The sequence below is a fragment of the Micropterus salmoides genome, unplaced genomic scaffold, assembly GCF_014851395.1.
Source record: "Micropterus salmoides isolate LMB-PRFRI ecotype aquatic unplaced genomic scaffold, ASM1485139v1 Ms_hic_scaffold_19, whole genome shotgun sequence".
In the NCBI taxonomy this organism is placed as follows: Eukaryota; Metazoa; Chordata; class Actinopteri; order Centrarchiformes; family Centrarchidae; genus Micropterus; species Micropterus salmoides.
The window spans coordinates 8,416,217-8,438,384 of record NW_024041039.1 but is presented as its reverse complement, the minus strand read 5'-3'; the positions used below and the strand labels follow the sequence as shown (position 1 = coordinate 8,438,384).

General features: G+C 39.5%; 2 protein-coding genes across 3 annotated transcripts; both read left to right on the top strand.

Annotated features, from left to right (window-relative positions):
- The first annotated feature begins 1,402 nt into the window (after positions 1-1,402).
- On the top strand, positions 1,403-13,386 carry rbm25a (RNA binding motif protein 25a). 2 transcript variants are annotated; one of them, XM_038728331.1, is made up of 18 exons: positions 1,403-1,589; positions 1,928-2,051; positions 2,545-2,594; positions 2,716-2,877; positions 3,277-3,334; positions 3,643-3,803; positions 3,897-4,091; positions 4,199-4,279; positions 7,989-8,257; positions 8,760-8,871; positions 8,998-9,087; positions 9,217-9,290; positions 9,391-9,541; positions 10,244-10,652; positions 10,760-11,064; positions 11,200-11,298; positions 11,507-11,554; positions 12,925-13,386. In XM_038728331.1, exons 2-18 carry the CDS (start codon positions 1,946-1,948, stop codon positions 13,015-13,017), a joined length of 2,463 nt encoding a protein of 820 aa, XP_038584259.1. In that variant the 5' UTR covers positions 1,403-1,589; positions 1,928-1,945; the 3' UTR covers positions 13,018-13,386. The 2 variants fall into 2 exon arrangements, with proteins under 2 accessions (XP_038584259.1, XP_038584258.1); XM_038728330.1 differs by having other exon boundaries at positions 4,196-4,279.
- Positions 13,387-14,336: 950 nt separating this feature from the next.
- On the top strand, positions 14,337-22,040 carry slc39a9 (solute carrier family 39 member 9). Its single transcript, XM_038728441.1, has 7 exons — positions 14,337-14,897; positions 15,145-15,253; positions 17,156-17,359; positions 17,785-17,850; positions 18,206-18,291; positions 18,436-18,570; positions 20,142-22,040. The coding sequence occupies exons 1-7, from the start codon at positions 14,802-14,804 to the stop codon at positions 20,382-20,384; spliced, it is 939 nt and encodes a 312-aa protein (XP_038584369.1). The 5' UTR covers positions 14,337-14,801; the 3' UTR covers positions 20,385-22,040.
- The last annotated feature ends 128 nt before the right edge of the window (positions 22,041-22,168 follow it).

Here is a 22,168-nt window from a genome sequence, read left to right as displayed (position 1 = left end):
AATTACCATTTCCAAGGCATATTGTGCCATTATTTTTAATTATTACACTATGATTGAAATTTTGGTCTAAAATATTTTGAAAACTATATTAATGGGACTGTTTTGAAGTCTGTACTGCTGTACAATGCAAAAACAAGGTGACTTAGACTAAATAAAACCAGACATGATGTTTAATGCAGTGCTACAACTAATGATTATTTTCATTCTCAATTTATATGTCCATTATTTTTTCCATTGATTCAGTTAATAATATATAAAATGTCAGAAATCAGTGATAAATGTCATTCATCATTTTTTAGATTCCAATACCGTTTCAGCACTGGTCAAATATTAGTCTCTGCAAGCTGAATTTCATACCTTATTGTAATAAATGGACACATTTAAATGGGGGACAAAAACCATATGGTATGTCACTTTGGATAAAAGCATCTGCCAAATTATTCTGTGTTCTAAAGTACTTTTGTGCTTGTTTGAGTTCATGTTGCAGGTTTTTTTTAAGGGAAATTATGTGAATATAATAAGCCTTGTTGAATTCTTAGACAATTTTATTGATCTGAATGAATCCGTAAATACCCTATTGCAAGTATTTTATAACAATATGTTTTATTGTGATAGAAAAAGTATTAAGGATACAGAAAAGCAGATTAGACTTTAGAAGTCCCTCGGGAAATATAGTTCACCTTGTCCCAATGGTAATTTTAATTTGCCCTTAACTCCTGTTATGAGCAAGTCACAAACAGGACAAAGAACTGCCTGTTAAAGGAGGCCGCATTTCCAGTATGTGGTGGGAGATCAAGCTGAAGCACGTCGAAGCTACATGTTTTGGACAATGGCTCCCACCCACTCCATGACGTGCTGGTGAAACACAAGACTCATCCCTCCTAAAAGTTAATCCTGCCTGTGGCCATCAAACTCTTTATTTCCTCCATCAGAATGTCTAACACACCTGACACATTGTGCAATATTATCTGTTTTAATAATAATGTGCAATATTCTCTGCTTCAATACTCTAGTTACTCCGTCCTAATGCTGTAGTTTTCATGGATTGTATCCATTCCATGTCAACCGTACCTGTAGACCCCCTTATTATTAATATTTTATTCAATTCACTACCGCTACTCATTACACTTTACTGTACACAACCACACTCCTTATATTTATGTTTTAGATTTCTATCCGTTCCATGTCAACTATATATTACATTTATATTTGAATATATTCTACTTTCTATTATTATTATGCAAGTGAGCAATTTGTAACTAATTCAATAAAGTATTTCTGTGTGATCTTTCTGAAGATGTACCTAGGAGGCAAAGTGAGGGCAAAATGTGCCCTATATCAGGCGTGAGTGCCCGCCTGAGAGACAATATTTAGGGCAAAGGCTAACCCAGAGCTACGGTATCCCATGATCCATTTCGAAAAGAATAGGTCCCAGTTATTTGTATCCAAAGGGGTTCTTGTAGCGCACCGGTGACAATTTTAACGCTAATTTAGCGTTACTTTTCCCCGTGTACCGTATTTAATGGGCTTTTATTTTGATAACCCACGGTATTATTAGACGCTGGTTTTATTTTTAAACGTGACTACAGGTGAGTGAATCCGCACATGACCGCTGCAGCTAATGTGAACTAGCAAGGCCACAGTATGTGTTAGCTAGCTTGAGCTAATTAGCTAGTTAACGTTAAACGTGGAGGACGTCCACTTTGAGATTTCGGGTGTCCCACCTGTTTAGTTTACAACGTTTGCAGTCTCTGGCGCTTTCCATGTTAAAAATGTAATAGTAGGATTAAATTCACTTTAACGTTACCCAGCTCAACCCTAAAAGACGTCAGCAATGTTTCCTTCGTCTTTAGTTAAACATCCTCTCTTGTCGTCTATGAAGATTCTCAGTCATCCAGGTCATAGTTATCCAACCTCTTGTCCACAGGTTCCTGTATATTTCAGGATGTCATACCCTCCTCCGCTCAACCGCCAGCAGATTGGCATCCCGCAGTTACCTCCCAGGATCCCACCTCCTCAGTATGGGGGATTTGCCCAGGCTGTCCCGCCAGGTAAAGTTATTAAATAACTGTGTGGTCACATTAGCAGTAACCGCTGTGTGTTTATAAATTCCTTGTGTGGTTTTTGTGCTGTCAACAGCATGTTTGTTCTCTTGCGTGTCAATAACTCAGGGCAGTTCTGTGAGAGTGAAAGAGCAGAAACAAGGTGACTTTATGTCTGTAAGAAAGCTGGGCTGACACTTCGATTTGATTTCAGACTAAAACAACCTTTAAGAAAAGAAGATACTGTCATCCAACATAGGGTTACTGTTGTTAAAGCTAGAAACGAAACGAGCAAATAAACCCAGAAGGTTTTAGTGATATGTATCTAGAAATGGTGATGGAGAATTATACAGAAATGCCTATATATATTATAATTGAAAACCTTGAGGATAAGTTCCTTGGGTAATCACATGCACAATGATGTCATATTGTCTGTGTTTGTGTGTAGTTGTATGCCTCAGTACTCAGTTTTATTGTTAATATATTTTGTTTGTATTTTCAGGTACTCCCATGATACCGGTTCATATGGGTGTAGTGGCCCCCACACCCACAGTGAGTTAGAAACTTGAGTTCCTACTGCAAGTTTGCTGCTCAACTGAGGCATTCTTGTAATATTTGCGTATTATTTGCCTTTGTTGCTTTGGATAATTGTAAATGTAATTTGATGTTGCAGGTTCTTGTCCCGACTACAATTGCTGTAGCACAGAAGCCGATGGCTCCAAAGAAGGAGCCTGGCAACATCAGAGCCGAGGACAGCGGTGGCCCCACCACCACTGTATTTGTAGGGAACATCTCTGAAAAGGCGTCTGACATGTTGGTCAGACAGCTTTTAGCGGTGAGTTGACCAAGTGTACCCACTCTGCCTGTTGTTATTCAGCAACTGTTCAAATGAAATTCAAGCCCAAGTGAATTTGAATGGTAAGATAACATGCTGCAACTGTGAACTGCTTAGGTATGTGAAAAACGCTTATTGCAGTGTGTCCAAATTTAAACCTTCAACACATCATCAGGGTGTATCAACCCAGTTTTACAGAAAAACACAAAGCCTGCATCACAGATTTTAATTATAATTGTTCATGGTTCACCCAGTAACTAATCTTTCAGGGATACACAGATACTGTTGTACTAACTTTCATTTTGGTGATTAATTGATCATTGATTAGACATTAGCATCTGTAATGTGAAACTTTAACTTGAAATAATTGTTTTTCTTTTCTGTTCTCTTTCGACGTAGAAATGTGGTATTGTCCTAAGCTGGAAAAGGGTCCAAGGTGCCTCTGGGAAACTTCAAGGTAAAAACAAAAATGGCAAAACACATTTTAACAATCTTCTTTTGATTTGAATGCACGTTACTGTATGTGGCACAGTCCCGAGACTCTAAATACTACATTAGAAAGTCATGCTATTCTCCCCACTGTACTTTTTAGAGCATTGGATCACAATAGATATATGTAGGCTGTCTTTGTCACCAATTTACAGAAAGATATTGTTTGAAATTGAATGTGAAATCAAATCCTTTTTCAAATTCAGTTTTTTTTCTCACTGCAAATATTTAAAGTTCTATGCAACTAACTTTCTTTCTGCTCTCAAATCCTGGAAGCTTTTGGGTTCTGTGAGTATAAGGAGCCTGAATCCACACTGCGGGCCCTCAGACTTCTGCATGAGTTGCTCTTAGGTGATAAGAAGCTGTTGGTCAAAGTAGATGCCAAGACCAAGGCCCAGCTAGATGAGTGGAAGGCCAAGAAGCGAAGTGCCAATGGGGTATGCTGTTCACCAGCACCAATTTCTGTCCCGTTGGTTTTGTTAAATTGGGGTTCTAAGTTTTAATTTAAATTTTTCCATCTTTTAACATAGGGAGCCACTGGTGGGTCCAAGAACGGGGATGAAGATGAGGAGGAGGTTCTTGATGAAGAAACCCTGCGTCGGGACCAGGTTGTGAAAGGGGCAATAGACGTCCTCATCCGAGAGTATGCAAGTGAGCTCAATGCTCCCTCGCAGGACCCTGACAGTCAACCTCGCAACAAGAAGCGAAAAGAGAAGAAAGAGGAGGTATTGTTTGTACAATGTATTGAAGTTCTGTAATTTGTCGCTTATTTATAGTAACTGCTGAGTACTTAGTGTGTTTTTCCCCATCTCTTTCTCTTTTGTGTAAGGAGGATATCAATGCTATGGAGATGGAAGATGACAAGAGAGACTTGATTTCCAGAGAGATCAGTAAATTCCGCGACACACACAAGGTAATGTATCAAACTACTGTTGTTACTCTGTAATTTAGGTTTTGGAGAAGAAATCCTCCACATTTGTAATTAGAAATTCCTCAACGGCAAATGGAGCTGCAATTTACATAATCTATGGAGGTAATTCCTCCATAAGACTGTTCTGTTACTGTCAACTATACTATAGAGGTAATATGTTAAACATGAAAGGAATAGAAAGTAGTATATGTTGATTCAAATATTTTATAGTATCTATTACAGGCTTAACATATTAAAATACTACATCAACCACTCATTTGTAGTATCTGTCAGTATTTCCAAATTGGGCAAGAGTTACTATTATTCATAATACTGATTTGAGTCTAAAGGTTTCAGCTCTGCACAAGCTAAAGTCATCACACAGAGTGCATGGACACAATGTGAAATTCATCAAAAGCTAATCTATTGATTAAACCCCACCAATGTGGTAGAGTTCATTTGGTGACTAGAGCAAGATGAATCTCAGAATCTCAGCTTTGGAAAAAGTTGCGAGGATAGGATGTAAGTATGATCTTTCATTTCTTCTTTACTCATGTTGGGCGCTCCCTTCTGGAGGGTTTGCAGAGGGGCAACTGGCTCTCAGCTTACTACCATTATTTTTATTTGCATGTGAAGTCTGGGGAAACAAAGTTGCACTGGTGCTGGAACTGGGATGTACAAATTGCAAGTAGTGATGAAATGTAGCTTGTTGCACTTGCACTTAGGCAAGTTTTATAAAGCCGGGCAACTCAGTGAACCTCTGCAGGTCCTTAGATGATAAATGATGTGTTTTGAAGAACACACAGACTGAATGAGCCTAACCACTGCAGTAGTTTGAACTGCAGCCTGTAGTATTACTAAAGTAGGGAGCGCCTCTCCACAGCACTCTGTGGTCTGAAGACATACAAGGTAAGTCTTTGTATTTGTTTTTTCTCTCATTTTGTTTTCAAACACGTATTATTTTTCTTTTACCGTTCTGTGTTAGAGACTCTAACCACACCCCTTTAGCTAAACAATGAGATAACGATGTCAATTACACGTGAGTGTATTTGTGAATCCCATTGACATTATTTGTGGTTGAGTGAGGAGGACAAAGCTGCAGGGACAATCGCAATTTCAAACACTGCTACAGAGGTAGGCCATATTAGGGTGAACACCAATTAGCTGCATTGTCAGTTGCTGTACAAAATAAGGTCCTGCACTTTGATATGTGAGTTTTGGAAGATGTAATAGACAACTAAAAGAGGCCAGAACATATGTACCAAAACTGCAGGTGCCAAAATGAATAAGAACAGGATTATGTCAGATATAGAGTATAAAATGAGGTTCTTCTGTTCATTTCCATGCAACTTAATACAGGCCACTTCTGTGACAGTGTTTGAAATGTTGATTTAGTTATTTTCAAGTAGTATGTTTCACAAATAAGCCCTTTTGTTGTTAAATGGAATTTTAGAACAAGAGGTAAGTTGTAGGATGGAAAGAAGTTAGACAAGAGGATAATGCAATGAGAGCAGGGTAGTTTACTAACAACTTGTAAGGTACTGTGAATTGGCCAGATGTTACAAAGCCCTCCATCTGGATTACAAATGCTCATTTGTATCAAGTCAAGCTAAATTACAATGTAGATCATATTGCTCACATTTATCACTTAACAGCTATCAGACCCACTTTTTCAACAGTGTTCTTTTACTATTGTAAACGAGTCAAAATGTACAGCACTAAACACTGACAGATATTAGACATTTATTAAATCCGATTGACAGTTTGAACTGTGGTGTGGCCCTGAGTCGGTTGAGATTTTTTATACCATTTATTGGGTTGGAGAGGCCAAAGAGACCCCTGAAAACAACCTACAGGTAAGACTGCTTCACTAATTTCCTTGTGGCAAAATGGAATATAGTGTCTGATTTGTTTTCTGAAGTTGTTGTTGATTTTATTTGTGTGGATGAACTATAATTAGATGAAATGCTTCACAGGTATCGTTTGGAAGTTTTTCCTGATTATTTTGACTTTACACTTGACCTGCTTTTCCTCCCACGCGTAGCCTGTAGGATGTGTAGGGGCAGAGAAGCGCTGAAACCATAGTTCATCACCTGTAAGTTGCACACCATTAGCTCCAAAACGGTCTCTAGAAAAATGCCATGATTTATGTCAACTACTTAAAAAGTGGAAAAATGATCAATATGTAGTGTTTATTTAGATATTTAGTGTATTCCAGATAAGCTGGCATAAATATAGTAATAAACACTATTTGAAATTTATCAAATCACAGAGGTGCAGTTTTTGCTGAGAGGGAATTGATTTTTGCAAGAGGTACCTGGTGCTGTACAGAATCTCTGGTGTCTGAAAGCATGTCTGGTCACCTTATTGTCTGATGAATCAATCGCAATTAAAGACATATTAGCATAATTAGGCAGCATCATTCCTCCCATTCCACAGCTTTAAATCATGTTATGCTGTAAACACATAAGAAAGCTGTACAGCATGCTCCCAGTTTCAGTGTCTGTCACTTTGCTGTATACAACACTCTCATCCTGCAGCATGGGAGCACTCGCATTGCAGGCTGGCACTGTTGCCCTGCATCTCAGATGACATGTAGAAAACACATGGGTGCTGATTATGTAATTCACTTAGTTGGGCCATTTGCCATGTTAAGCTTTAATCCACTTGGCACCCATAAGTAAGACCAAACCGAGCATTATATAGCGGTGATCTTAAGGGTATAGTTAAAACTTAATGAACTTGTTGACCGAAGATGATTTGGCACTTGGTGAGTGTTTTATATTACCATACATGAGTAACCCTGTTTTGAATTAAACCCTTAAACCCAAGGCATGTGTAGAGCATTACCTTAATGTGTATTCAGACTGAAGATATTACAAAGTCAGTCAGTACCACTTACATCCTATTTACGTGGTGGAGCTGTGGCATAACTAAACTCCCTCATGTCAAACATTATGTATTTTAATAGTATCTCTTGCACCGGGTCAAATCTAGTAGTTTTTTTATGATTTGAGTGCACATTGATTTGGAAAGTCGGCAGATATGGGTTTAACCAATATGTATTTGCGTACAGCTGGAATGTTATTGGATTGGCCTCTTATTACATCAGAGCTTTATCTCAGATCACCATAGAGCATATAGTAACTGCAGAGGACACATTGTCCTGTTACATATGTGAGAAAAAAATTCAATATTAGTGCATGTGATGAAAGTGGAGGGCTGAAAACTGGAGCCAGTACAGGAAATGATCTATGCACAACACATGGATGTAACAAAAATACAATAATGTAAATGTTTGGAGCTAAAAAGTGCTGATAGAACACCAGCAAAGTTTTAATGGTAGATGGCCGTAACACCTTCCTTAAGCACACATTACCTTAAATGTTTAGGCGTTTTTCTAGGTTGACGTGCAATTTATGGTTTTAAGTAAGTGTGTCCTGAATTGAGCAGTATCTACATTAAATCTGCTCAAGCAGTGGACCACTCTTCCTGGAGGAAACATCAGGGATAAGAGGACTTCCTCACTTGCAGCAGCCAGCCTCTCCAAGGCAATGATTCCTGGCAGTATGTGAGCATGTCTGGCCCAGGGAGTCAAAATCATTTTCAGTATCATGTGTGGATAACCTGTGTATTTATGTGCTTTAGTATGATCAGTGTTGAGAATCTAGTAACACATTTTTCCCCTTTTCTTCCTGTTGGGCTCCTGTAGAAATTGGAGGAGGAAAAAGGAAAGAAAGAAAAAGAGCGACTGGAGATCGAGAGGGAAAGGAGAGAAAGGGACAAAGAGCGGGAGCGTGAGAGGGAACGCCGTGACCGCGAGAAAGAGAAGGAAAGGGAGAGAGAGAGGGACAAGGAGCGGGAAAGAGACAGAGATCGAGACCGCGAACGGGAGAGGGATCGTGAACGGGAGAGGACGAAGGAGCGAGAGAGGGAGAGGGAAAGGAGTCGAGACGTCAGTGAAGATCGCAGCAGATCGAGGTCAGTGGGGACGCCCAGTGATGTCATACTTGATGCTGAGTTGCCCTGATAGTCAAAGCAAATGACATGAGACACACAAAACATGTTCAAATGACATGCAAATGAATCCTACCTTTTTGTCTGCATCAGGGTTAAGTCGATCCTTTTTATGAAGCAGGGTTGCTTCATAAAAAGGATCGACTTAACCCTGATGCAGTCTCACCTTTTTTTGATGATTGAAAGCTCTAGGGCATCTGTTAAATCGGTGCAGCAAATACCTGTAAATCAGTGTATAAGAGAACAAGGGTACTGGCTCATGCAAATATGATATAATGAAACCACTGTAGTAAAATGCAGCTTTGCTTTTGGCAGTTAGTGGTAGATAAGGCCGAATCAACATGACTGGCTAAAAGTGAAATAAGTGCTTGCCTTTTTGTTACGTTCTTTACTTTGGTTTTCTTCTCATTTCAATGTTAAGATCATTAAGATTGGTCTAACACCACTAACACATTGTCTTCTGCAGAGAGAGGACTAGAGATGATAAAAAACGAGACCGTGAAGAAGATGAGGAGGATGTGTACGAACGGAGGAGACTTGAGAGGAGGCTTCGAGACAAGGAGGCGGCTTACCAAGAAGTATGTGTATTATCTCTTTTTGATTGATGTAAACAGGTGTAAATAATCCCACAGAAATAATGAATTTAATGACACTTATTTATGCTGACTCACTAATGGTTGAGCTATTTCTCTGTCTTCTTAAAGCGTCTGAAAAACTGGGAGATTCGGGAGAGGAAGAAGGCTCGTGACTACAGCAAAGAAACGGAGAGGGACGACGAGAGGCGTCGTGAAATGGTATACATGAATGCATGCCACACCAGATCAAATTGTTAACAAATAATTATTGGTTTTAAACACTCTATAGTGTCATATGTGAGAATAACTTTATAGACTTATACAAATACAAACTGTGTTTAAATTCAGATGAAAGAAGCCAAAAGACTGAAAGAATTCCTTGAAGATTATGACGACGACCGAGACGATCCAAAATACTACAGGTGATTATCTTAATGCACATTTAAAAGTGTGAGGTACACTGTTTTTGCTTGTGTTTTGCATTTGCTTTACTTTTTTTTTGCTTCTGGTTTTCATCCTCAGGGGCAGCGCTTTGCAGAAGCGACTTCGTGACCGGGAAAAGGAGACAGAATTGGATGAGCGAGACCGGAAGAGGGAGAAGGAGGAGCTGGAGGAGATCAGACAGAGGCTTCTAGCTGAAGGTCACCCTGACCCTGATGCCGAGATGCAGAGGGTGAGTCAATCATTGCAATTACATGCAGTTTAGTAACCCGGTTACGCTTGGCTTTCTCCAGATGGAGATGGTTTCTTAACCTGGTAGATTTCTCCAGGAGAACAACGATTGCCACACATACAGGCAACTGGGTTTCTAATAAATTAAGTTTTCCTTATAATTAAAATAATTCCATCCAAAGTCGGACTAAAACTGAAATTAACACCTCTACAAGTCGAAATAAGTCTGTTTCCACCGCAGCATTTGAAGATTTGGTATATTCAAACTTGCGATGTTAGTCCCCTCACTGCTCTGATCCACACACAAGGTCATAAAACAGTTCAAAGTCTAGAAGTAATAACTCAGTTTCCAAAGCTGAACATTTGACTTATTTGTTAAATTCAGACTTATTCACAAAGCTCCGCTCTGTTTGTGTGCCTGCCCGTCCTCAAAGTATGGTTGGGGGTAAGGGAGAAATCTTGACCACGTAACTTGGTTTCTCTAAGTAACGTGGAACAGTGGAAGATTTTGGTCTTTTATCTCTGTTGCAGTGTTTGTTTGTTTTTTTTAATTTTGACTCAAAATTTTTCTGTTGAAGAGTTTCCCTGTTTTCTGTCCAAGCTGCAATGACGTTAGTGCATCTGTTATTAAAATGCCTGACGCACATGTAAATGTAAAGTGCACCAGAATGTGAGGTCCATGTGCCATGTCTGTGCTGCATAGATGGAGGAGGAGGCCGAGCGCAGACGGCAGCCTCCCCTGAAGCTTGAACCAGAGGAGGAGGTGAACCAGGAGAAGTCCCACAAGGATCGAGATCGGGAGAAGAGGGGGTCAGGAAGGCCAGCAGAGCCGATGCCTCGAGCGCCCCAGCCGCATTCGGATGATGATGACGTGGAAGGGGAGGAGGATGATTACCACGATGGTGAGGACTCGCAGGACGACAAGCCGCAACTGAAACCCATCATGCGACCAATCACTACGGCTCCTTCAGTGTCCTCTGCTAGTGGGAACGCGACTCCAAACACACCTGGCAATGAATCTCCCTGTGGCATCATCATTCCAGGCGAGAACACTCCTGAGGTCCAACCTCCTGAGGAACACCGGCCCAAGATTGGTCTAAGTCTCAAACTGGGTAAGTACAGTAACAAACTAAGGGCACAGAGTTCTTGTTTTTATTTTTTTTTTTTTTTAGCATTGCTGCTTTGTGCCAGGAAAAAAACTGGTGTTTTTCTTTTTCAGGTGCCACCAACAGTCCCAGCCAGCTCAACGTTGGAAAGCGAAAGAAGCTGGCGACCGTGGAAAGCGTTTTCAATAAGTTTGATGACGAGGAGGCGGATGAGCAGCCTCGCAAAAGGAAACTGGTTCCACTAGACTACGGTGATGACGATAAGAGCCTGGGGTTGGATGGGGCAGAGCTTTCAGGGGGCAAAGGCAACGTCAACACAGAGGAGAAACGCAAGCACATAAAGAGCCTTATTGAGAAGATCCCCACAGCCAGGCCTGAGCTGTTCTCCTACCCTCTAGACTGGACTATGGTCGATTCGGTAAAGTTTCTGGCTGTTTTTGAAAAAAACTTTTATAATGTTAAAAAGGTCAAAGAGTAGTATTTCAGTATTCTGTCCTGCTGCAGTAGGGAGTTCATCAGCTACATTTACATTTTCTGATTGTTCTTTCTGTAGACTCTGATGGACCGCCGCATTAAACCATGGATCAATAAGAAGATCATTGAATACATCGGCGAGGAGGAACCCACCTTGGTCGATTTTGTCTGTTCAAAGGTTCGTAGTTATTTCTCTTACTTGCGGAAACCATCCAATCAGCTATATTATTTTCAAGTTTCACACTGTTTATACCTGTGATTTAAAATGCTGGGTCCCATGAAAAATATGAACGTTTCCGAATGTGTTTATTAGTAATAGTGACAAATATTTATTATTTGTGTGTGTCTTTATTTTAACTGAATGTTTATTTCCCTTTTCTTCCCAGGTAATGGCACACAGCACCCCGCAGGGTATTCTTGATGATGTTGCTATGGTAAGTTGAACTTGATTCTGTTTTTGGGAAATCTGTTTAAATGGATGTTTTGTGGAGGTTCCCGGTTGTTTTTGTCGTGGAAATTATATTCCTGGTGAGGGGCTGAGCAAATAATTGAGTTACAACCGTTGTCTTTGAAGAATTTATTTAACAAAAGAGAATAAACAGAGAAGTACTACAACAAAATCAGCTGGACCAGAGGTTCTGTCCCCTAAGACCGTCACTAACGTCTGGCCCAGAGCAAAGGGCTGCATGATCATTTACACAGTCTGAGCATCTATGTTTTGGGGAACAAAAGATCCTTGACTGGTCTCAGTCAAGGAAGGAGAACAACAACTAGTGAGGAAAACGATCAACAACCCCATATCCCTGACCTAAACCCCACACATGTGGACAGACTAGACAAGGACAATAATAAAAAGGGAACAGGTTAAAGATTTAAAACAATATATGACATAATAAAGGAGAAAAATAGCACTCTTATAAGTACTAAGTATTAAGTAAGCTTAATTTTAATTCAAACCTCTTTATTTGGGCTATAATAGCTGATTTATATCAAACACACTGACAAAATATAATATAGTTCAAGCCATTAGTCGACTAGTATTCGCAGTTTATAATATTCATTTAATTATTGAACTATATATTTTTTCGCCAAAATGTGTAGTGATGAATGTGTTTGAGTTATTTTATCTTTTGACTTTGGGCTCAACTCAAGCTGCCCTTTGGGTGGAGTCCAGAACTATGACAGAAGCAGAAGTAAGGCATGCCTGGCTCGTCAGTTTGCAAAAGTACACACTGTTAACTCTGATTCAAACCTGCCTTGATGCATTTTATCTCCCAAGATTTTCTTGTCAAATCCTATAGTTTAAGAATAAAGGTCTCTGGACTCTAATAATTTTTCATTGTCTTCAGTGACATGTTTATGACTGAGATTTCACACCTGCCAGCAGCATGGCTCTAAGGTTGACAGTGTTGGTCGGTCTGTCGGGCAGTCGGTCGTACCACTACTTTAACCCAGACTGAAATATCTCAACAACAAATGGATGGATTGCCAGGACATGTTGTCATTAGTCGTGGCATTCATGTCCTCCAGACGATGTATCCTAATGACCTTGGTGATCCCCTGATGTTGTATTTGTCTCAACAACCACTGAATGGATTGACATGAAATTTGGTACAGACATTCGTGTCACCCTCAGGATGTATTGAAATCACACTTGATTGTGATCTCTTAACTTATTCTCCAGTAGCATCATCAGGTCAAGATTTTAATTTTTAGAATACTTTGGTTTCTGACCAAATACCTGCAAAACTAATGACATTCCTATTTGAAATTAAGTTTGTCTAACCAACCTGTTTGTGTTTAGGTTCTCGATGAAGAAGCAGAAGTCTTCATAGTAAAAATGTGGAGGCTGTTGATATACGAAACGGAGGCAAAGAAGATCGGACTGGTGAAATAAAGACCATGTGTCTCTGTCTGACTTCCTTAGCTCACAGCTCTGCTACCTACAGTTTTCTGGTCCTGCAGACTGTAAAAATGTGTCTGTATACCCCCTCCATTCCATCAGCAAGGAGCTGCTGCCTTGTATGTGTGTGTGTGTGTTTGGAAGAGAAAGTCTGTGAATAGAAAGGGTTTGCACAAACATACTGCATGATAAAACTTTGGTTGTATTTTTTCCCTTTGTTGATGCTGTTGAGGCAGAAGACAAGTCTCGTTTCACCCATCTGTTCTCCAATATGTTGGACACATTCAGCTTTAATTTACTGTTGTCATGTTAAGGCACTGCTCCATTGTGTGAACTAATAAATATGCTTTTTTTTAGAAAAAATATTTGTCTTTCCTTAATGCGTTGTGTAAATATTTTCTCTTTATTTGGCTAGTTTTAAATGCAGTTATGCTTGAATTTCTTTGTTATATTCCTCCTCCACTTTTGGTGTTTATGTTCTTCAAAATGGGTGGTTTGTGGTTCTTTGTAATTACAATATCACAAAACCCCCTCTCAAATGATCAAACATCATCATCAACATTCAATACAAAAATAAATGTACTTTTGTAAAACGATATTATTCACATAATACCACATTCATTTAGTTTGACAAAAACACAATTTGTTTTATTGTATTTAAAAATGACTTAATACACTAAAATTCTATTATGACCTCAAATATACAAAACTGTATATTAACTTTATTCATTGAATATTTACAAACTTTTTATTTATCTAGCAGTTTTGTAAAGTCAATAACTTTACTCAGCTCCAGTTCACCCAGTTCAATTAAATCTTCTATAGAATAATAAGTAATAATGATGTTATAATTTAAAGTTTTGCATAGTTGATACAAATATTTAATTTATTTAAATGTGCTAATATTTAGGATATTACAAATTAAATATACATTAATTAGGAAAAACAATTTAGCAAATCTTCCCAACAGAATCTATAAGTAGACAAAACTTCTTTCAGACCGCCATGAAGAGAAACAATAGGTCACACCGACTGTTTTAAAAAGAAATCACAAAAATATGATAGAAGAGTTGAATAAATTCATTTTTACAGGCCTCCTCTGAACTATGTGTGGCTGGAGGAGCTACTTGGACTCCTGTTTCTAAATGCCTACAGCCCTGCTTGTCTGTTGTTTGTGTTGTTCTTTACACCTGTCATTGTTTACTATTTTTAAGTACTTTTTATTCCATTAAAAAGAAAAAAATCAGATTACTTCCTCCTCCAACAAGTCCCGCGGAGACGTGGCAGGTTAAAAAGGTGACTTGTGACCCGGAAGCGTTATTTCCATCAGCAACAAACAGGAGGATGTTCTGTTAGCCAGCTTTGTTAGCCGCTAACCGAGTCGGGCAGCTGCAATATTGTTGTTGACAGGTGAATGTGGAGGAAACGATGCGGCGAATCGGATGTTTACAAGTGAACGTTACCGTGTCAGGATTTCTCATTTGCGGATTTTGAGAGTCGTGTTATTACCGACGCTAGTTAGCTTAGCTTTGCTAACGTTGTCGAGGCCAGTGGGCTGCAGCGTCTCTTGTTTAGTTAACGTGGATGTTGGACAGCGAGCTGAACTGCTGCCAAAAAGAGGGACGCGACGTTTATTAAATTAACACCTACTGTCGTTCACCAACATTTGTAGCTCGGCGCATGCATTTAAATTTGACGCGCACAAATAAAAAGTCTGTGTTAAAGTGGAGGTTGGTTTTTAGCAGTGCGTTAGATTAGCCGAAAAGAAAAGTGCAGTCATGGACGATTTTAGCTCGATCAGCTTGCTGTCTCTTGCGATGTTGGTTGGATGTTATGTGGCAGGGACGATACCTTTAGCAGTCAACTTTTCAGAGGTAAGTTTATGGCGTGCAAAGCTTTGAAAATATTCTTCCTGAAGTCATGCACAATTAGGCTAACTTTGGCACAGGCTACGTTTCCAAATTTACAGAGGTAAAAGTTCATCTCAGTGCATTTAAATCACAAGCACTGATTGCATTGTAATCTCTGTAATGTTATCAGACAATGAATTCTACATCTTGCGCATTAAAAACAAAGAGCACACTTGTGCTAAATATTTGTCTGTGACTCTTGTTTCTCCAGGAAAAGCTGAAACTGATCACAGTGCTTGGAGCAGGGCTGCTGTGTGGCACTGCACTGGCTGTCATCATCCCAGAGGGGGTTCACGCACTTTATGAAGAAATCCTTGAAGGTAGAGGTCATTAAAACTGGTTTCCAAGTGTATTTCCTTAAGGACTAACCAGAACTTCTTCTCTGAACTCCCTTGGATGAAGGCAAAGATGCATCTCCTTTATGCTTAAACCAGTAAAAACAGCTGTGACAGTTATTTTCATGATAGGTGAATCATTTGCATTTTTAAAAATCTTAAACATCAGAAAACAGTGAATAATGACTGTCACACTTTTATAGAGTTCAAGGGAACATCCTCAAATTGCTTTTTTGTGTGACCAACAGTCCAAAATGCAAAGGAATGATTCATAGAACTGCAACGATTAGTAGATTAATCGATCAAAGAAAATTGTCAACTATTTTGATAATTTTTAGCAAAAATGTTTGTTTATTTGACAGGGACAATGCACAACATATATGTACTGTACAGATATAGCTAAAAGCTAATTCCCATCTGCAGTCACTACAAAACATTTGCTGGTTTTATCTTCTTAAATGTACGAATTTGCTGCTATTCTTTGTCATTTATGATAGTAAATAAAGAGTCTGAGGAAAATTTTGATGAGCATTTATCAACATTTTTTGACATTAGATATAGATTAAACGATTAACCGTGAAAATAATAGGTAGTTTAATCGTTAATAAAAATAATTGTTAGTTGCAGCCCTAATGATGCAGACTACATGTATGCTGCAACCAGAGAAGCTTTGGCTTTGTATATTGAAATGGGCAATTCGTTGATTGTCTAATGTTTTTTTGTTCTTATTACTTTTCTCAGTTGACCAATTCATAAATTGACAAATCATTTACTCAATAAAATTTAAGCTAACTTTATTCCACAAGGATAATTCACTTAGTGTCAGTACTGCCAGGTAGGGGGGGCGGCTGTGGCTCAGGAGGTAGAGCGGGTTGGCCGTTAATCGGAAGGTCGGCGTTTCAATCCCTGGCTCCCCCTGGTTGCATGTCGAAGTGTCCTTGGGCAAGATACTGCCCCTGGTGGCTATTCCGCCAGTGTATGAGTGAGTGTGAATGTTAGTTTTCGTTTGAGCACTTAGGCTCAGTGTATGAATGTGTGTGACTGGTGAATGCAGATGTAGTGTAAAAGCGCTTTGAGTAGTCGAAAAGACTAGAAAGGCGGTATACAAGTACAGAGCATTTACAGAGCATTTAGGCCTGGGAACAAAACAATGAGACAATTCTATTTATCTGTAATCGCAGTCTGAGCCGTCTAAATTTTACTTAGAGAGCTGGTAGACTAGTTTGTTATCTTGCGAGCCTGTTCATCTGGTTCCAGATAACGTCACAATAATACCGGAGGCATCTCTTGAAAACCGCTCTAAATGTCAGCCTGTTGAGTTATACCGTAAGTCTCAAACAATATGCGGAATCGTTTTGTACTTTGATGGTTTCAGCATTGGTGTGTGGTTCTTGTCCTCTAAAGCTTTGTGCTTAAAGTTATTTGAGGTCGGTAGTCCTGGTGGCCTCGAGGTTAAAGACCATATCATCCAAATGTTCTTCATTCATTTCCTGTCAGTTGTCTGCTATATGTTAACTGAGAAAGGCAAAAACATGTCAGTGTTTCCCATACAGACTTTACTTGTTGCGCCGCCAAGTAAATAATAGTCCCACCTATAAAGCAGACTCATTCAGGAGTGCTCCAGGCTACAAGATGTAATGAGTATATAGACAACTAATATACAAATGTTTGCCTGTGTAACGGTATCTTTTTCAAACAGAGAAAAGTTCTGTAAAGTACAACCAGATGACGTCCATTTCTCTTATGTCACAAACATTGTCAAACACAGATATTTGCATAGACTCATACTCAGGACAATGCTACATGGGTGTGTGTGATGGTCATGGTGATCAGATGTCTTATGGTGTTTTCACCAGTCCATCGGCCTCTTTCTGTCCTCTCCTGCAGGTGGACACCACAGCCATGGCCAGGTTGGAGTCGTGGAAGTGTCTGAGCCAAAGGCTGAAGTAGACGCAGCCCTGAGTGCCAGTGGGAAAAATGAGCACAGTCACGAGCAGCTTCATGCCTGCATTGGAGTGTCTCTGGTCCTGGGCTTCGTCTTTATGCTACTGGTGGATCAGATAGGCAGTTCTCATGTGCACAACACTGAAGGTCAGTTAAACGGGAGACCGCAAAAGATTAAAGCATCCAACGCACTTGTTTCTTAGAAACTATCTGTACACAGGTCCATAATGTCTAGAGACCAAGTTTGTGAATATAAGGTTTGGTGACAGCAGCTTATGTTCTCTGGAAGAAAATTATTTTGTTGAGTTACACCCAAAACACCCCCAAATGGCTCAACTGCTAATTCTGTTTTCCCAGATGCACCCACGCTCGGCACCCAACACTTTTAGAGCTTCTTGTATGAGCAGCTAATGCTCTGCAAACTGTTTAGCAAAGTCTGCCAACAAGTGATGCCACACAGTTCTTGCTCACTGTGAGAGATGCTGTTCAGTCATTCTCACTTGATTTTACCTTTTTATATAACATAAAAAAAATCATTGCAAAATGTTTCTGGTTATTTTTGTCTCGTTTAGATCCAGAGTCAGCCAGGGTCAACTCAAAAATCACCACCACCCTGGGTCTTGTGGTCCACGCTGCAGGTAGGCTTGTATTTGAATAGTCATGGTCTCATGCCTTATAGTGATGGTACAAGATAAGACTTTTGTTATTAGTCTAAATAACAATTTCATGCTTGTGTTTGACTTTGTGTAAACATTTACTGACATTTCTCTTGTACTTGTTTACTGTTGTTCTCTGCTATACCTGAATGTTCTTGTTTAATCCCATTGAGTTTCAGACTTGCTGTTATTTAGAAAATAAAACAAATGTTGTTATTTAAAGCGTCTGAGCAGTTTTTGTCTTTTTCTTTGTCAGAACTTTGTTAATGACTTTGTACTAATGAGCAAATATTAAAAGTATCTCAGTAGCTCTATCTCTCTGTCTCTCTATCTTCAGCTGATGGGGTGGCACTAGGAGCCGCTGCCTCAACCTCTCAGACAAGCGTTCAGCTCATTGTCTTTGTAGCTATTATGCTACATAAGGTAATAATGGTTCATATCTTTACAAAAAAAAGTCATTTGAAAATGTTTTAGGAAATGGTGATTGGCACTTTGTTCTGATATTGTATAGGCCAAGTGAGTAATCAATATTATTGTAAATGTGAACTACTGCTCTGTTGTCTGCAGGCACCAGCAGCGTTCGGCTTGGTATCGTTCCTGATGCATGCTGGTCTTGAGAGGAACCGCATCCGCAAACATCTCCTGGTCTTTGCCCTGGCAGCTCCTGTCCTTGCCATGCTCACCTTTTTAGGCCTCAGTCAGGTAAATATCGCAATGTGTTGTGTGTTTTTGGAGCTTCATGGTGGGACTTTGGACCCGTACTTAAATATGATATGAATCTTTTTTTATTAATATATATTTGTGGAGGGTTTTGGTTTTTGAATCATTCATTCAGTTCTTTCAGTGCCACCAAATGCAACTCCTTGTGTTCCTTGCAAATCTCTTCTTGAGGCAGGAAGTGTATTTCTTGTCTGATGTTAAAGATCTATTAACTTAGAGTACCCAGCCTAATGCAAACCACCTTTCATCGTCTTAGAAATAAATATAAATAATTAAAAAGAAAATGCCCCAGTCAAATAGCAGTCAGGGTTTTGTCTTTTAGGAAATTGTTATGGCTGGTTAGTCTTTGAGACTACATGAAACGTTTACCTGACATGTGTTTGATAAGATGGACGGTTAGCCATAAAAAAAAAAAATCACAAAAAATGACATGCCGTAACAAATAATTTTCATCAAAAGTTGAGCCATCAGAACAAATGGTTCTCTATGCAATTAAATAGAAACTACAACAGATGGGAAAAGCATCCCGTTGAGTACACATTCAAAGAAAGTCCGCTACAAATGCATGTAGGGCAGACTCACTGATAATACCCAAAAAAGAGCACGATACTTTCTGATGCACCTCAGATCAAGTCCCCAAGACTCCTTTGAATTCAAGACTCTTTAAAACTCAAGAGCTGAACCCTGAAAAGAGTTCCTTATGCCAGCTAGTCCTGAGATGAACAAATCCTGCAACATGTCACACACACTTTTCTCAAGCCAGCCTTGCTTTAAAAACATCAGTTAGAATAAACCAAATGATCACTCAAAGGAAAAAATACTATTTGGAACATTGGGAGGAAGAGACAAAAAAACAACACAAACTAGATTGTTATCTGGCCCTAAACATGAGAGGATTATGAAATATCTCTCTACTGTGAGAGATATCAAGCAGAGGAAGCTTCTTACCAAGTACAGACTCGGTGACCCTTGCTATTGATAAAGGGAGACATAAAAAGGCCTGGTTACCAAGAGAATATAGAGTCTGTGAGCGCTGTACGACAGGTGATGTGGAGACAGAGACCCATTTTTCTCCTGAAATGTCATGAATAAAAGCAGAGCAATATATTAAGAAATTCCATCTAATAATACCAGATTTCAAAGAATTTCAAGATGAGAATAAATTAAAAATAATCCTAGGAGAAGGATATCTTGTGTCCCCTGTGTCACAACCTGAGGGACAGCGAGTGACTCAGTGAACTGTTGCACGAAGCGTTCGCTGCATGGCAGGTTACATTTAGTTCATTCTTGTTTGTTGTTTACATTCTATCTGCATTTGTTATTTTTTGTTGTAACCTATAATTGCTAAACTGAATGGTCATGATTGCATTAATTCTTATGTTATATACAAAATGTAAACTTTGTGATTTTGCCACAAACCGCTTTAGCAACATTGTTTAACTGAAACATTCATGAAATAAAACATATTGAACTGAAAAAACTGTTTTTCTTTTCCAGAACACACATTTAGACATTTTGCCTGACAGTGTTTTTTGTTTTGCTCCCCTCCTCAGAGCAGCAAGGAGGCACTGTCAGACATCAATGCCACTGGTGTCGCCATGCTTTTCTCTGCTGGCACCTTCCTCTACGTGGCCACTGTCCACGTCCTCCCTGAGGTAGGAGGTGGTGGCCACAGCCACGCTCCCAGCGTAGGCAACGGAGGCAACGGTGGCAAAGGACTGAGCAAGGTGGAGGTGGGAGCTCTGGTACTGGGCTGCCTCATTCCTCTGGTGCTGTCCGTTGGTCACCACCATTAGACCCAGCCCTCATAACTGACTTTTAAGGCGGGTGTACAGGGGAATGAAGTGAAAACGGAGATCCCAAATGTTGTGGGTCTAAATGTCTTATTGCTTGTTGTCTCCTGATGGACCTCGTGGACCAGACTGGTGCTCATTGCGGGGACATCTTATGACTCGAAAAATGACCTTGAATAAGAAAATGAATGATCAGAGTTGCTACAGTGACAACCAAGGCACACGAGTATGTTTTTCTTTTCTTTTTTTCTGATGACGAAACCTCTTACAACTATTGTATGTGTCCATTTATTCCACCAGAAATCTGTTTTTAAGAGAGGCCCAAGCCGAACCCTTTAGCTCTGTTTATTTTCAGTGTTGCATTATTGTGCTTGTCCAAAGTGAAAGAATTGATCCTGATTTCATTAGTAATGTTTTACTAATGGCAGTTGCACAGTGAGATTTGGAAGCCTGTGATATCGAAAAAACAAACTCTTTTTTTTATATATAATTGTACAGTGTGTAAGTCTCTTTAGCAACAATCCAGATTAATTTGAACCTGATTTTCAAGTGCCATATTAGGAACAGATACCTGACAAGACGGCGCCGTAAGGACGTTCCAATTTGTAGAAAATATTCCTGGCTTATTTTCCTAACGGAGATCTTTTTCTCGCAGCCAATGATGAAGCAGGATGAGTGATCAGCCCGAATAACCAGCCAGATGCTCGTAACAATGTTTGCTTTGGCTAGTAAGTTTATCTACAAAGTGACGGTTTGTCTTGGTAAAAAAAAAATGACGAGCAGTTTCTTGGCCTGATTGGAAACCTATTTATGATGAATACTGCAGGTGTATGTCTCCTTTTTAAAACTATATGTTTCATGGACTGATCTGCTGAAACGCAAATCCTGCGTAAGGAAAAGACACAACCAGCCTTGATGTATCACAACCTGAACTATCACTTTTATTTTATCTGTTTAGTTTCTGGATTTATATCTGTTCTGCTTCACTTGGAGAGTAATTATAAATAGAGGTTGCAGGAAAAAAACTGTATAGAATTGTCTTAAGTGATTGTATAGAGTGTTAGCGCTTATTCAGAGGTGGAGGTTACTTCAGCAGCTCTGAGTGAATTTGCCTCACAGAGGGCCTTTACTGTATGAAAACATCTAGGGACCATCGGCTCAGGAGAACGGACATGTTGCAGCCCCAGTGATTAGAATTTTGAACAAATGTTTATTTTTAGCTTTCAAGTTGATTTACCCCTCGTTAATTAATCACACTTGAGCAATAATCGTACACATGAAATTGGGGCAATGCCACTTCTTCCTCAGGAGTGCAGCAGTGTCTGAAATGGTTACAGAGGGTTTGCCTTCATCTTCAAAGGGTTTGTTATGTCATGTCGAAACTCTTGAACGCAGCCCTGCTCTGACACCCCTGTTTCTGCCTCAGTACCATTAAAACAGTAACAGGTTGATGCATTAAAATGGAAGTAGGATGCTCCCTCTCTTATCGGGGCACATGGATATTGTGAGTGTTACTGTATCACTGCCTGCTCACAGCAGTGTGCATGTATATGTATGTATGTGTGCTGTACAGAGTAACTTCTTCCTTCCACATCATCATGATCTCTTGTGTGAGATGGAACTGCTTACTCGCAAATACAACTTCTTTTTTTAATTGGACATTTTGGACATTGATGGACTGTTCTTTGCAGTACTGACACATGAGGCGACAGACTGTCTGAGGAGTCTCTGTTTTATGTATGAACGATTTTACACACACGCTTGTCAATTAATTCCAGTTACATGGC

Coding starts and splice junctions, on each gene's coding strand:
- rbm25a (XM_038728330.1), top strand. CDS start 1,946: ATGTCATACCCTCCTCCGCTCAACCGCCAGCAGATTGGCATCCCGCAG. Junction 9,542..10,243: donor CTGATGCCGAGATGCAGAGG/GTGAGTCAATCA, acceptor TGTGCTGCATAG/ATGGAGGAGGAGGCCGAGCG. Junction 10,653..10,759: donor TGGTCTAAGTCTCAAACTGG/GTAAGTACAGTA, acceptor TTTCTTTTTCAG/GTGCCACCAACAGTCCCAGC.
- slc39a9 (XM_038728441.1), top strand. CDS start 14,802: ATGGACGATTTTAGCTCGATCAGCTTGCTGTCTCTTGCGATGTTGGTT. Junction 17,360..17,784: donor TCATGTGCACAACACTGAAG/GTCAGTTAAACG, acceptor TGTCTCGTTTAG/ATCCAGAGTCAGCCAGGGTC. Junction 18,292..18,435: donor TAGCTATTATGCTACATAAG/GTAATAATGGTT, acceptor TGTTGTCTGCAG/GCACCAGCAGCGTTCGGCTT.